Source organism: Calliphora vicina, chromosome 3 (genome assembly GCF_958450345.1).
Source record: "Calliphora vicina chromosome 3, idCalVici1.1, whole genome shotgun sequence".
NCBI lineage: Eukaryota > Metazoa > Arthropoda > Insecta > Diptera > Calliphoridae > Calliphora > Calliphora vicina.
In genome coordinates, this window is record NC_088782.1 from 73,596,393 (window position 1) to 73,611,126 (window position 14,734).

Sequence of the window (14,734 nt, forward strand, 5' to 3'; positions counted from 1 at the left end):
CAATAGAGGGATTGTATGGATGCATATTATTTTCTATATTTTTACATGACTTAAAATTACAGTTAGTAGCAAAACTTGTTTGTTCCATTCATCAGTCATTTTCAAAACTCTCTCATTACATATTCCGTAGCAAAACTCGTTGGTTCAATGTTTTAATCATTATATTTGAAGTGTGCTAATTTCTAAATTATTCAGATCTTAATTACTGAACTTTTCCTACTGGAAGCGAAGTTCCTATATATGAATGGAAACTTTTGTATCATCTGTGCTGAAAACACCAGCTCAACTTAATTTTAAATTCAAAACTTCCAAATGAATGATAATAGAAGAAACTAGACTTGTGCTTAAAATTTCATTTTAATGACCGCTCATCTAGTTCAATCGCTCTTTCTGACTTTTGAACCATCCATTTATAAAAGAACTAGAAACGAGTGAAACATTTCTTATTGTTACATTTTATCCTTTTCAAAACGTTGGTTTATTTCCTTTAATTAAACCGGATACTTTTGATTGCAAATTTTTTTTTTTATTTTTTTTTTTTTTTATTTATTGTATCTTCATTATTTAATGAACTAACAATAAGTGGTTCAAATCTTATATCTAATATTATTATTTAATTAGTCCAGCCAGTGCCGGACGAAAAAATTTTGTGTTCATGGTTGTTTTGGTTAAATTGGCATTCTTCCTTCTAGATTAGGTCTGCTGTGTCCCTCCTTCTTAATCGAGTGTGGCCACGGTTATCTAATATGTTGCGGGCCAGCGGGTTTGGGTGAACTTCAAGTTTTTTTAAATATTTTTGTACGTTTTTCGAGATTTCAGTTTTTACAATGGGCACGTTTAGATCTTTGTGTATATTCGCGTTTTTGATATACCAGGGGGCAACTGTGATCATTCTTAGAAACTTGTTTTGGCGTCTTTGGATCTTTTCTACATTTGACGCTGAGGCCGTGCCCCATAACTGTATGCCATAACACCATATCGGTTTTATGATCATGTTATAAAGTAGAAGTTTACAATCTAAACTAAGCGTGGAGTTTCTGCCAATAAGCCAATTAATTTGAATTGATTTCAATTTCATTTGAGTCAACTTTGCATCTATATGACTTTTCCATGTAAGGCGACGATCGAGATGTATTCCGAGGTATTTCACTTCCGATTGTTGAATTATTGTTTGGTTATTGATATGAATAGGGGGGCATGATTCTCTACGCAATGTAAATGTAATGTGTGTACATTTTTGCTCGTTGACTTTAATTTTCCATTGTTTTAACCATTTTTCTAATTCAAATATGTGGTTTTGTAAGTGACGAGACGCTTCTTGAGGGTTTTCATGAATGCTTAGAATAGCAGTATCATCAGCAAATGTTGATGTATGAGTGCGATTGTTAGTTGGCATATCAGACGAATGCATCAAATATAAAAAAGGTCCCAGGATACTGCCTTGGGGGACTCCAGCTTCAATGGGTTGTGCAGTACTTAAAAAGTTTCCCTCTTTAACCTTAAATGTTCGACCAGTTAAATAGCTTTCCAACAGCTTATGTGTGTTTGCCGGTAAATTTTGACTCAATTTGTATATTAATCCAGCATGCCATACCTTATCAAATGCTTGAGAGATGTCGATGAAGAGTGCAGAACAGTATTTCTTTTCTTCAAACGCTTTTCTCACCATATTTACAAGTCTATGGGTTTGTTCGATAGTACTGTGTTTTCTTCTAAATCCAAATTGATGATTCGGAATACAATTGTTTTCAGTTAACATCGGGTACAACTTGTTCATAGTATCTTCTCAAATAGCTTTGATATATTAGACAATAGGCTGATGGGTCTGTATGATTCTACTTTTGTGTGATCTTTTCCCGGCTTGGGTATCATGGTAACCAGTGAAACCTTCCATTCTGGAGGATAATATTCAAGTCGTAATATAGCATTAAAAATAAAAAGAATTATTTTTATTGCTATCCGGGGTAGCTCCATAAGCATCTTGTTGCTGATCTTATCCATACCAGGCGCTTTCTTGGGATTTAAATCAGCAATAGCATTTTCGATCTCTCGAATCTCAAAACGTAGGGGTACGGCTGCTGCAAAATAGGGTGCAACAGGTGGCAACTCAATTGCTTCGTTTGATGTGTTCGGTGTAAATACTTTTTTTAAATGATTAACAAACAGATTCCCTTTTTCAGTATCATTTCTTGCCCAACCACCACTTGAATTTCGCAAGGGGGACTTACATATAACGGGTCTTTTAAGATTTTTTGTTGCTCGCCATAATGAGTAATCCGATTGTGGGGTTGCGTCCAGGCTTTCTAAATATTTATTCAATGATTCCATTTTTCGAAATTCCAAGAGCTTTTTAAGTCTTTTTATACAATCTTTAAGCTTCGATTTTAGTTGGGGGGATCTGTGCAATTGCCACTCTCTTCGAAATCTTCTTTTTTCATTTAAGAGCCGTTCGACATCTGCAGAATTAATTCTATTATATCTGAATTTTCGGGGTGTTTGGGTAGCATGTTGAGCAGCCATTCTGAGATTTTTATCGAAATTGATAAGAGAGTGATCGATGTTTTCTGGTGTTCTTAGCGGTATGTTTTCCGAGCAATGTGTACTGAGGTATTTTTTATATTTGAGCCAATTTATTCTTGTGCCTGCCATCGCTAAATTACCTGTCGGGGATACAATTTCTAGGGGGCTCAATAAAGTAATAATAGTGGGTGAGTGATCTGAAGATAGTTCCAGCGAGGATTCAATTTGAATCATTTCTCTAGGGATATTTTTCATCACGCTAAAATCAATAACATCCGGTATTTTTCGTGGGTCAGTAGGCCAGTAAGTAGGTTGGCCGCTCGAAAGCACATGCAAACCCATTTTAGAAATTGAGTCGAACAAAACACGACCTTTAGGGGTAATCAGTCGTGATCCCCAGAATGTGTGCTTAGCATTATAATCGCCAGCAGCCAGGAAACGGGGGCCTAGTGATTTAAAAAATCTATTATATTGACTTTCTGTAATTGAGAATCTTGGGGGTGAGTATATCGATGAAATCACTAAGTTTCGATGAAAATCTTCAAGACAGATTGTAGTAGCTTGAAGATAATCTTCGCAAAAATCACACATTAAGTAGTGTTTTATTCGAGCTTTTATTAAAATTGCCGAGCCTCCGCATGCTCTACCTCTGGGATCTTTGGTGTCATATATTACATATCCATTTATTCGAAAGGAACTTCTGGACGTCAAATGAGTTTCAGAAACCAGCATTACATCAATTTGTTGGTTTCTTAAAAAATATTCGAGTTCGTTTTGGTGTTGGCGTATGCCGTTTGCATTCCAAAAACATATTCTTAGGCAGTTCATGGTCTGTTAAGCACAGCCTGCAATAACATTGATTGCATCTTAAGCATTTCTTGCATCATGTTACTCATTGAGTTTGTAAAGTTATTTACCGATTGCACAAGAGTTTCTATTGTAGATTCTAGTCGGGTAAAATTGAAAATTGGCGTTTGCTCTCTTACCTCTGGGTTCATATTTTCGTTTTGGGGTTGACGGACTTGCGGCTGAGTTTGGTTGTTTCTAAGTACATTTGCATATGTTACTTTGTTGTCATATGTCTGTTGCAACGGGGGGTAGTTCAAATTGATGTTATTTAATGGCTGAGCGGGGAAAATCTTTGGTTTCTGACTTTGTGATTTTTTAACAATTGAGTAGACAGGACAACCCCTGTAGTTTGCTGTGTGGTTACCTCCGCAATTGCTGCATTTTTTTATTTTAGGATCATCTTTAGATTTGTTACATTGGGATGTGTTATGCAACTCCCCGCAAATGACACATACTGGTGGCAATTTGCAATATGCCTTGGTGTGTCCATATTCTTGGCAATTCATACATTGAACGGGGCCAAATCGTTTGTGTGGTTCTTCTACCGTAATTTTACGATGCAATAAGTACTTCAAGTTATATATGGGGTGTGTTTCATTTTTTTCAGGTTTATGTCACCGGGTTCAAGTTCAACACGGAAGAGTGGTTGGGGTATTTTTTCGCGATTTCTAATATTTATCACATTTTTGTCTTATAGCCTTTATCTTCTAAGCTTTGCTTTATTTCGAGTGGTTCAACATTACAGTCAATACCCTTTATTACAACTTGTAGACCCTTGCTTCCTTTCAGCTGATAAGTGTAAACACTTTTCTTTTGAGTTTCAAAATATGTTACAACCTTTCTATAATCGTTATCACTATTGACCTGTATTTTAGTTTCATGAATCGTGCCTTTCTTGATTGGGATTACGTAAAAAGAGTTCTCTCCTATTAATGAGATCAGGCTCTGAACCAGTGGATTCGAATTATTTTCTCTCAAGTAAATGGGGGGTGGTTTTGTAGAATGGATTTTATTTACTGGTTCATTAGTTTCACATTCCAGAATAGAAAAACGATTTTCATTGTTTAGTCTATGAGGTTCACTATCCTTATATAATTTGGCCAAGGGTGCCGCTTTCGAGGACTTGGGACTTCGTGCCCGTTTTAAAACTGTAATATACCGGTCCATTCCAACCTGTATTTGGGATTTATTTTCATTATTTATTGGTTGAGTAATCTTGGGTACAGCGCCGCTTAATGGGTTAATTTTATTTGTAGTTAGTGTGGTGGATTTCGTATCTGAAGCTGATATAGCTAGCATACTTTCAGGCATAGATAAAATATTTTTATTTTCTGATTGAGTTGAATTTTTTTTTGTTTGACAATCATTAGTTGTTGTCAATGCGGGGGAACAAGAACGAGCGCGGTTAACAGGTTTGGCTGTTAAAAACAAGTTGTCATCTATTCTTCTGTTTGTTTTGTTTATATTTTTTTCGTCTACATTAACTGTAACGTATGCGTTTCTGCCGTTTACACTTAACCTTCGCTCACTGTTTTCGTTGAAGAGACTCATTTAAGAGTATTTGTAATTACTTTCGTTAACACTCTTGATCTTTATTTAATAGTCAATGCACAAAAAAGGTTCAAAAAAAGAAAAAAAATATAAAGAATTTTTTTTTACTTATTTGTCTTTTAGTTGTTGTTTTGATTTTTTTATTTAATAATATTATTAAAAAAAAAAGCGTCCTTTCGCGTAAATAATAAACAGGTGATATTTATATTGCAAATAAAAGCCGTTTAGTAGTTTAAAAATTGTAACAACACTATGTGTTCTAATACACACACACTTTATAATGTAAAATAATTCACTTGAAATACAGCACACTTAAAGGCACAGCGTTGATGTTTACTCGAACAGTGTCTCTGATTTAACTGTCAAAACTCGTATTTTCTAGAGCTTTCGAATTCGAATATACGAGTCGCAGCAAACATTCAGCGTTGCCATACTTATGATCAATGATCAACTCAAAGCTTTTATTCAATGTTATTAAATGACCACAGATATGTTACAGTTTGAGAGGCATTGCTGTTTGAAAGCATTATGTAATTTTAAATCAGCCGTTAAAATCGATATATTTGAATTCAAGTACAATTTCGAAACATTATTGTGGAGGTTTAATCTTAATAAATTATTAAGGACATAGGCATTGAAAAACGAAAATTGGAACGAGAAGAGGCAGATGAACGGCGATTACGAGCAACTACTAAAATTAATACCTTAGCAATGGGTACAGTGCAATTCACATCATCTACCGAATCGTCAGGCAATGTTGGCGCTGGTGGAATGGAATTGGAAGTGGACGCTCTACCGTCGGCTTCGGAAGTTGTTAAAAGAGGAACACAGTTATTTATCAATGAACGGATCGTTTCTGCTTTGGATAAATGCATGATATCTGACCGAAATTCAATGCATTTAATGGCTGCAGTAGCTGAAGGACTTGGTCACAACGTATCAAATTTGGTATTAAATCGCTCGTCAATTCGAAGATACCGTACTGCAAATCGACAAAAAATCGCTGATTTTGTAAAGGAGAACTTACATGTAAGGTTACTTTTCTTATACCAATTTAATTTCAATACTAATATAAATATTTTATTCCATTACAGTTGAAGGCAACAGCATTTTTTGTAGTGCACTGGGATGGCAAAATACTGGAAGACATTACAGGAATGAATAAGATTGATCGCCTTCAGGTTATTGTAACTAATGGCGAAATCGAACAAATATTAGGCGTTCCAAAACTAGATTGTGGAAAAGGCAAAAATATTGCAGCGGCCGTTTATCAACTACTGGTAGAATGGAACCTTTCGAAACGAGTTCAAGCAATGTCTTTTGACACGACATCATCAAACACCGGTGAATTTGCAGGAACTGCAGTTTTACTTGAACAGTTATTATAGAGAGATTTGATGCATCTTCCATGTAGACATCACATATATGAATTGGTGCTAAGAGCAGTGTTCGAAGAAAAAATTGGAAAAACTTTTGCTCCAGATGTTTCTCTGTTTCGCCGTTTCCAGCAGAATTGGGAAAAAATCAATCAGAATGCATTCGAAACTGGAGTGAGCGATGAGATCATTGCTTCGAAATTAATTACTGCTCCAGATGACATCATTACTTTTTGCATGGTCCAACTACAGAAAAGACAACGTCGTAACGACTATAAGGAACTATTCGAACTGGTTGTTTTATTCCTTGGAGGCGATTTTGGCGAATATAAGTTTAAAGAACTCATACCTATTCACCACGCACGATGGATGTCTAAAGCAATTTATTCACTGAAAATATTTATGGTCAGAAACCAATTTAAACTGGCAAAGTCACAATTGGATGGAATTCGAGATGTCTGTGTGTTTATTGTTCGTCTGTACGTGAAAGTCTGGTATCGCTGTACTGAAGCTGTCAAAGCGCCCAATCAGGATTTCAACTTTTTGAAAGCACTTCACTCATATGCAGACTTGGATAAGAATTTGTCAAAAGTAATGGTAACAAAGTTTATCAGACATTTGTGGTATCTGTCGGAGGAGGCTATAGCTCTCGCCTACTTTGATTCAGATGTTTCGTGTGACATAAAACGAAAAATGTTGGCAATTATGTGCATATATGATGGAAAAGAAATCCTTGAAGAAAAAGACAAGGAAGTTCAACTTGAAAAAAATGAAGAAACTGATGAAGAAACTGGAGAAGAAACTGGAGAAGAAGATGATGATTGGGATGAAGATGATGAAGGACCTATCCGAAGCATGAAAAAAATTGCGGTTAATTTTGCAGAAGTAACTGAGCAATTTTTGTCGAATGACTTGAGCGCTTTCGTAACTGTGAAAACTATAAACTTTTTTCTACGCTTCAACTTGCCGCATGAATTTATACGATATCCGCCGGAAACGTGGCCACAGCGCGAAGATTATCAGCAAGCACTAAAAATTGTTGAAAAAATTCACGTAGTAAACGACACCGCTGAAAGAGGCGTGAAAATGATGGAGGACTACAATAAAATATTGTGCAGGAACGAAGAGGAAAAGCAATATTTGATTCAAGTTGTCGGTGATTATCGCAAAAAATATCCGAGTTTTGAAAAAAGAAATTTAATATAGCATAACATAATTATTCATAAATAACATCAATAAACTAATTTATTTTATTGTAATAGTAATTGTATATATATTTTTTTTCTATATTGGAAAATTTTCGTGAAAATTCAGTTGTTTTGTATGGGGACCCCCTGAACGGTTGGAGATAGGGGGTATGTTTGTTCTAGAAAAATATTGCGGGTACGAAAATAATGGGGGTTGCTCATACATTTTACCTACCTACGGGTGACTCCTGAGTAGTTATGCACCTTTTTCTATCCATTTACCCATAATTTCGTACTTTGACCCTCGTGCGGCACGCCAATTTTTAACCGATCGAGCTCAAATTTTTTTCAGATTTTTTTTATCCTAACCTCACACAAAACTGCCCTTCGTTTTTGGAAAATCGAAAATAAAAAATAAGGTCCACCTTAATGGGGGTATCCTATATTATAAGTTGTTTTTATTTTTGATACGTTGCAATGTACATACATAAAAACCTTTTTACTTTTTAGCTGTTTAATTAGTTTACTGCAGAAATCCCCATAATATCTATTCTTAACTACGAGTATTAAAAATTAATATCAATATATTTATCATAATGTTTTTATTGATTTACAACTATTGATTATGAGATAGTAATGCTAGACTACATATTCATATAAAATGCCCAAAGTAACTCTAATATACATGTATTTATTATTCGAGTTGAACGACTATTTTTTACCCTTTTTAAAGTAACGACGACAACGAAACATCCATTAATTTATTTTAAAATGTGTAAAGTTCAGTTTCGGATTAGGCAAAACAACAGCCTAATATTATACCGAGTACCGAAACGAAAAGTTTTATAAAAAACTTACATAGATTATAGAATCTTATAGTAGAATGAAGTTTTGAATATAATAAATAAATTCCAAAAACATATATGTATTTATTAAAATAGCAAAGCATCCAGAAAAACTAGACCCTCAAAAATTACATCAAGATAAGATGAAACATGTTGAAAAATTAAAATCAATTAATAGTACATTTTCAAAATTTCGGATTAGACCAGAATAAATGTCACTTATCCAATTAGACTAGAATAAGTACTTACTATATTATAAATGGTAGAATAATAAGATATTGTAAAAGCAAGTACTTAAACAGAGATGATAGTTTTGCTTGTCGTATCCAAATTAATAACTAATCAAATGATTTAGTCTAATGGACCGAATTTTTCGGTTAATGCTGAAATATTTTAGTTGGAGTAACAAGAATTATGTTATTTATCGTAATTATACTGTTTCAAATGAATTCTTGTAGATATTGGTCACAATTAAATCATTCGATTAGCAACAAATCACAACGAATCTATTTTATCTCTGCAGAAATATTTCGGGAAGTTCTATTAGGATAAATATTTAGGAGTTCTACTTAGGATAAATTGTAGTAGATATTTAGACTTATTTAATTCACACATAACTACAATAATGTGGCATAGGTGGTATTATATTAATTTTTAAATTCTGCAGATTTCAATAAACTCAATTATTAACTTAAACAATTGTGTATGTATTTACGCAATTTAATATTATTTATAGAATAGTGGTAACAGTGTTTATTATGATATCTGTAGAACTATTTACAGTTAACGGTAATTGCAGTAATTTTGGTAACGGTAGCTTAATGGTAGTCGAGCTGAATAAGTATTTTAGGGGTGACGGTAGCCAATCTTGTGACAAAATTATGCATAAATAATATTGCTGCATTTAAAATTGGAAGTGAAAATTTAGCTTGGGGTTTCAAAATTAATCTATATATTTATTGTAAAATAACTAATTCATTTGTTTGCTTCAAACACAGATATTGTTTATGAAAGGTATAACAAATTAAACGGTTATCAAATAAATGTTGACACCCCTCACACATTTCTGAACATTTAACATACAATAAATAATAAACTAGAAATAATAGATAATGTATTTCTAAGTGATAAAAAAGATAATGATAAAAACTTACCTAGGTAATAATTATCTATTTTGTTTTTTTTATTTTCAGACCAATTTCATCATTTCCATACAGAGGATATAAATTTTAAATAAATACAATTTTTGGCTGCCACAAATATAAGTAATAATTAATACATCCTCCCTCATTCATACTTACATACATGTATATATTTACTTACATACATACATAAACAAGTATATAGTAGATAAGATCAGTTGTAAAAAAATAAATTCTAAATACATTTAACGATCTATCAATAGAATAAAATATATTTTGTTGCACCTCTCAAAAGAAGAAGAAATTCAACAAAGAAAAATCTGTGATTTAAGATAAAAAGACAACAACAGTAACAACAACAACAAAAAACAACTACAATTTTTCAACAAATCTCCTAGAATATCGAAAATAAATTTCAATTGTTCAGTTTCTTTAAATGAATTAATGGTTGGTGTTAACAAAGAAAAGGATCAATAGATGAAATGTAGCGGTAAGTTGCTTAATATTTTATATTATTCAAATAAATACTTGAAAACGTTAATAAAATCTGTAATTGAAATGTAAAACTATAAAATAGACTATTTAGTTATTTATTATAAATGGATTTATTAATCTTTTGTTTTGCCAAAATGTTCTCATTAAAAATATATGTATATTGTTTGAGTGCCGAGATCATAGAGAATAGACATAGAGCGGAAACTCTGCTGTCAAAGACCTAACTCAGTTGGCAAAAACCTAAGTGGTGAAAATGTATTAGTAGAAAAAACTATGAGAAAACAAAAACAACACTCGTATGTGTGATTATTTTTAGTAATTTTTTTGTTTGAGTTTTTGTTCTAGTTTCCGCTCTATATTTCTCTATGGCCGAGATACAATTTTTTTTACAATAAAACTGTAGTACTTGATTTTTTACACTGTGTGACTTTAATTCCAATGAGAAACTAGCGTAGACTGGTGGAAAAAAGATAACCTGAAGGAGTTTGTAAAGTTGATTTGCATTTTAATGGTTAGGACAGAATGAAAAAAGCATGAACTCAAATTTGTAATTACTTTTGAGATACTTTCAAAATTACAGATTTTATTCACTGTATTTAAATACCAAAATAACAGAAAGTAACTGTTTTTTGTGTTTTTAATGTAGCAGTTCTATGGTCGGCGAACGTGATAGAGACCGTGAAACGGTACGCTGGGAAACAGGTGCATCAACACCACCGACCCAATACAATAATGGAGTATTACAAATGGTGGGACAATTGCATGGTGGACAGGCTACAAGCCAACAACAACAGCAGCAACAACAACAAACAATACAACAACGTGATTCTCAACAACAACAACAACTACAGCAGCAGCAACAACCGCCACAACAAATCATACAAAAACAAAAGCAACTACAGCAGCAGCAGCAGGAATTTAGCTATCAGCAACAAACCAACAACTGGATCGATAACGAAACTCTTGGACGCAACAGTGCAACATCAACTACAACAACGGCCAACATCGGAGACGGCTGTGATAATCAACCCTACTACGACACCAGCGGTAATGTCGATTGGGGCCGGGCGATGGGAACCGGTGGAACTGGTGCATACATTGGCGGCGATGGATCTATCCCAACAGTTGGCAGTATTGCTTATAACGCTAGTCAAAGTGCTGCAGCCACGCGAGGTGCCAGCATCAATACCAGCTCCATTGCTGGTGGCAACATGGATTATATTGATGGTAGCAGCATTGCTGGCGCATCCGCCACAACTACGCACACTGCTGGCGGTATGGCGGGCGGCAGTACGACGAGCGCTGTCGGCTGGTCGAACGATGTCACACTGGTTGGTGTGCCCGGCAGCACGGCCATTACGACCACCACTTCTGGTTCGGGCACTGGCAAAGAAGTTCGCTACGCTCCATTCCCCATCACCTCACCCACACATTCGAATCCCACTACTTCCCAACTGCACCAGGGCGCCATCAATGCTGGCGCCCTCCAACGGACACATTCCAGATCAATGTCCTCCATCCCGCCGCCAGAACCTTTTATGATAGCACAGTCGAAGCAAATGAACAGTCGCGTATCCATCAATGTGGGCGGTGTCAAGCACGAAGTCCTCTGGCGCACCCTCGAACGTCTGCCCCACACACGCCTCGGCCGCCTACACGAGTGCACGACCCATGAGGCCATCATAGAGTTGTGCGACGACTATTCGCTGGTCGACAACGAGTACTTCTTCGATCGCCATCCCAAAAGTTTTAGTTCCATTTTAAATTTCTATCGTACGGGTAAATTGCACATTGTCGACGAGATGTGTGTGCTGGCCTTCAGCGATGATCTCGAATATTGGGGCGTCGATGAGCTCTACCTGGAGTCGTGTTGCCAGCACAAATACCATCAGCGCAAAGAGAACGTGCACGAAGAAATGCGCAAAGAAGCCGAATCCCTACGACAAAGAGACGAAGAAGAATTTGGTGAAGGTAAATGTGCCGAATATCAGAAATACTTGTGGGAATTGCTAGAAAAACCGAACACAAGTTTTGCAGCCAGGGTAAGTTCGTTTAATTTACAATTTTAACAATAGATATTTGACAAATTACTAAAAAAAAATATTAAGTATTTTTATTCTTATCTTTTGTTTTTATCATTTAAGTATTGATTAATTATTTCCATTTAAATTATTTTTAATTTATTTTCTTTTTCTAAATTTTAAGTTTAATACATATATTTTCATTCAACATTCTCACAAATTTAGCATAAAATAAATACTAATTTTTACACTATTTACCAAAGTTGTCAATTTATATTTTACTTGAAAAAACAAGATGGCTGGGAACTTGTAATAAATGTTCGTAAATCTATTAAAAGTTTTCAGCGTTAATTATTCAATGTAAAAACAAATTGATTCCATTTAGCCAACGGATTGTTAAGTATTTACTACAAGTTTGTTTAAAAAAATCTTAAATAATTTTCTAACGAAACAATCTTAATAATTTTAATAGTTTTATACAAATAAATAACTTAAAGCACTTAAGAAAACTTTTATTTGCTCACTGGCATAGTGTAAAAATTACAATTTTAATTAAATTTCTAAAAACAAAACTACTACTATCTAAATCTCATTTGGTTTTTCTTATGAAAAATGCTGTAAAAACTGCCTTACTTCACCATTACCACTACAATAAATAGTAAAAAAAGTAATTTAGGTTTCTTTTAATTTAAACCAACTATTTATATATCTAATAATTTTTCTTAATTGTTATTAATTTGTTATTATTGAGTTGAATATTGTTATTATGCTTTGTTGTTTGTTGTGCGAAAAAGTTAACAAAATAAACTAAAACTAATTCAACTTTTTTTTTATCAAATATTCTATTGTATACAAAAAAAATAAAAAAAATATATCTATTCTTTAAACAAAATCGCTATCACAGCTTAAAAAAAATTCTTCAACAATTATGCTGTCATATGCTGCTGTAAATAGCAATGAAAAGTTTAAACAAAATATTTATATTTCTAAAATATGTTGTTTCTTTTGTTATTTATTTTATAATTTTCGTAATTTTTGTTTTTTTCTATTTTAATAATCAAAACAAAATATTGTTTTGTAATTCCTAAAGGGTACTCAATTTATAAAGCCAGAGTCTGTCTTGCTATCTTTATTAGTTCAAAATATATATGAGACAATTTTAAAAGTTTATTACACTTTAGGTGATATAACTGAAAATTCCAAAAATAACTGTGAATGTTAGTCGTAAAAAACATTCATTTTGAAAAACATTGCGTCAATTCTATGAAAGTTTGTCATCTGTCATCATCATTGTATGCATAACATGCAGCCATTAGAAGAAAGAAAAAGTTCCACTAAGACCTCCTTCCTATATTCTCATTCATTCCGGATCACATTTGTAATTTAATGATTATACATATCGTCACCTGAATTGAGTCACACGTCTTCACACATTTTTAGCGTTGTAGTTTTAAAAATATCGACTTTATTAAAGAAAGAAATTCATATTTGTAACCACACAACAATTTCATTAAGTTGTTTGTCTCTCCTGTAATATTTCAAAAAGTGGTGATAGGCCCTTTTGTAATTTAGGTGACGATATATTCTTTAATGTAGAATATTCGAAAAGTAACATAACAATATTGTGTTCATCTTTGTGGATTTTCAGGTATTTAGGATCACATTTATAAATGTTATGTTCGAATAGGGTTGCTAGCACATTTGCTCGAACAATGATGTCTGCCATCTAAAGTTATTTTCAATACAAAAAGACTGCCTTATAAAACGAATTTCATAGAAAACTATAAAAAATTAACACGTTTTCCCCACACAGAACAACAAATGTCTGTCCGTTATTCTGCCGAAGATTTTGTATGCACAAAACAATTGATACACTGGACGTAGTGTTATAACAGATAAATCTAAATTTATTAGTAGAAAAATCACTCACTCATTTTACAAAAAATAAAATTAATTAGTTCAAATTTACATAACCTTTAATCTATTTATATATTGCGTTTTAATCGGCTCAGTAGTTTCGCAGTTATAATAACAAATTGAAGCAAAAAATATATTTTTTACGTGATAATAGCAAATTTTTGTGTTTTAAAAAACTCATGAAAAATCGAAAACGGCAGAAGTTGTTCAGGTTTATTACTTTGTCGCAAAGCCGCGCATAATAAGAACAAAATGAGATATCGAAGATAAAAATCGATTGATTCTTTTCGAATTTATTCACAATTAAGTGAATTGGCTCATTTTCACAAAATTTTAATTTTTTGTTTGATATACATAAAATTGAGTAGTTAATGTTCTTCTATCGATTGCTTGAATTTCGAAAACATTTTCCACATACTATGTACAAATTTTTACGTATATATTGCATTTTAATCGGCTCAGTAGTTTCGGAGTTATAATAACAAATTGAAGCAAAAAATATATTTTTTATGTAAAATATCGAATTTTTTTGTTTTAACAAAATTATGAAAAATCGAAAACGGCAGAAATTGTTTAGATTTATTGCTTTATCGCAAAGCCGTGTACTTTGAGTGTACAATTTACATGTGTTTTGTTTTTGTTAAAATTTTTGTTACAATAACAAAACACATGTAAAATTTACACTCAAAGTACACGCTTGTACGCAAATATAATTTTCTGAAAATGGGTGAATTCACTTAATTGTGAATAAATTCGAAAATAATCTATCGATTTTTATAGTTGATATCTCATTTTATTGCTATTACATGTGGCTTTGCTATAATACAATAA

The 14,734-nt window shown here is 33.1% G+C and overlaps 1 protein-coding gene across 9 annotated transcripts in view; it reads left to right on the forward strand.

The window, feature by feature from the left end:
• The window catches only part of Shab (Shaker cognate b), a 325,565-nt gene that overhangs the window by 188,740 nt on the left and 122,091 nt on the right, over window positions 1-14,734 (forward strand). For 8 of the 9 annotated variants that reach the window (XM_065502983.1, XM_065502985.1, XM_065502986.1 and 5 more), the window contains exons 4-5: window positions 9,522-9,960; window positions 10,612-12,007. In XM_065502983.1, the coding sequence (XP_065359055.1) occupies window positions 10,619-12,007 (1,389 nt within the window). In that variant the 5' untranslated portion in view covers window positions 9,522-9,960; window positions 10,612-10,618. The remainder of the gene's footprint in view (window positions 1-9,521; window positions 9,961-10,611; window positions 12,008-14,734) is intronic. The other variant, XM_065502984.1, reaches the window with a different exon arrangement.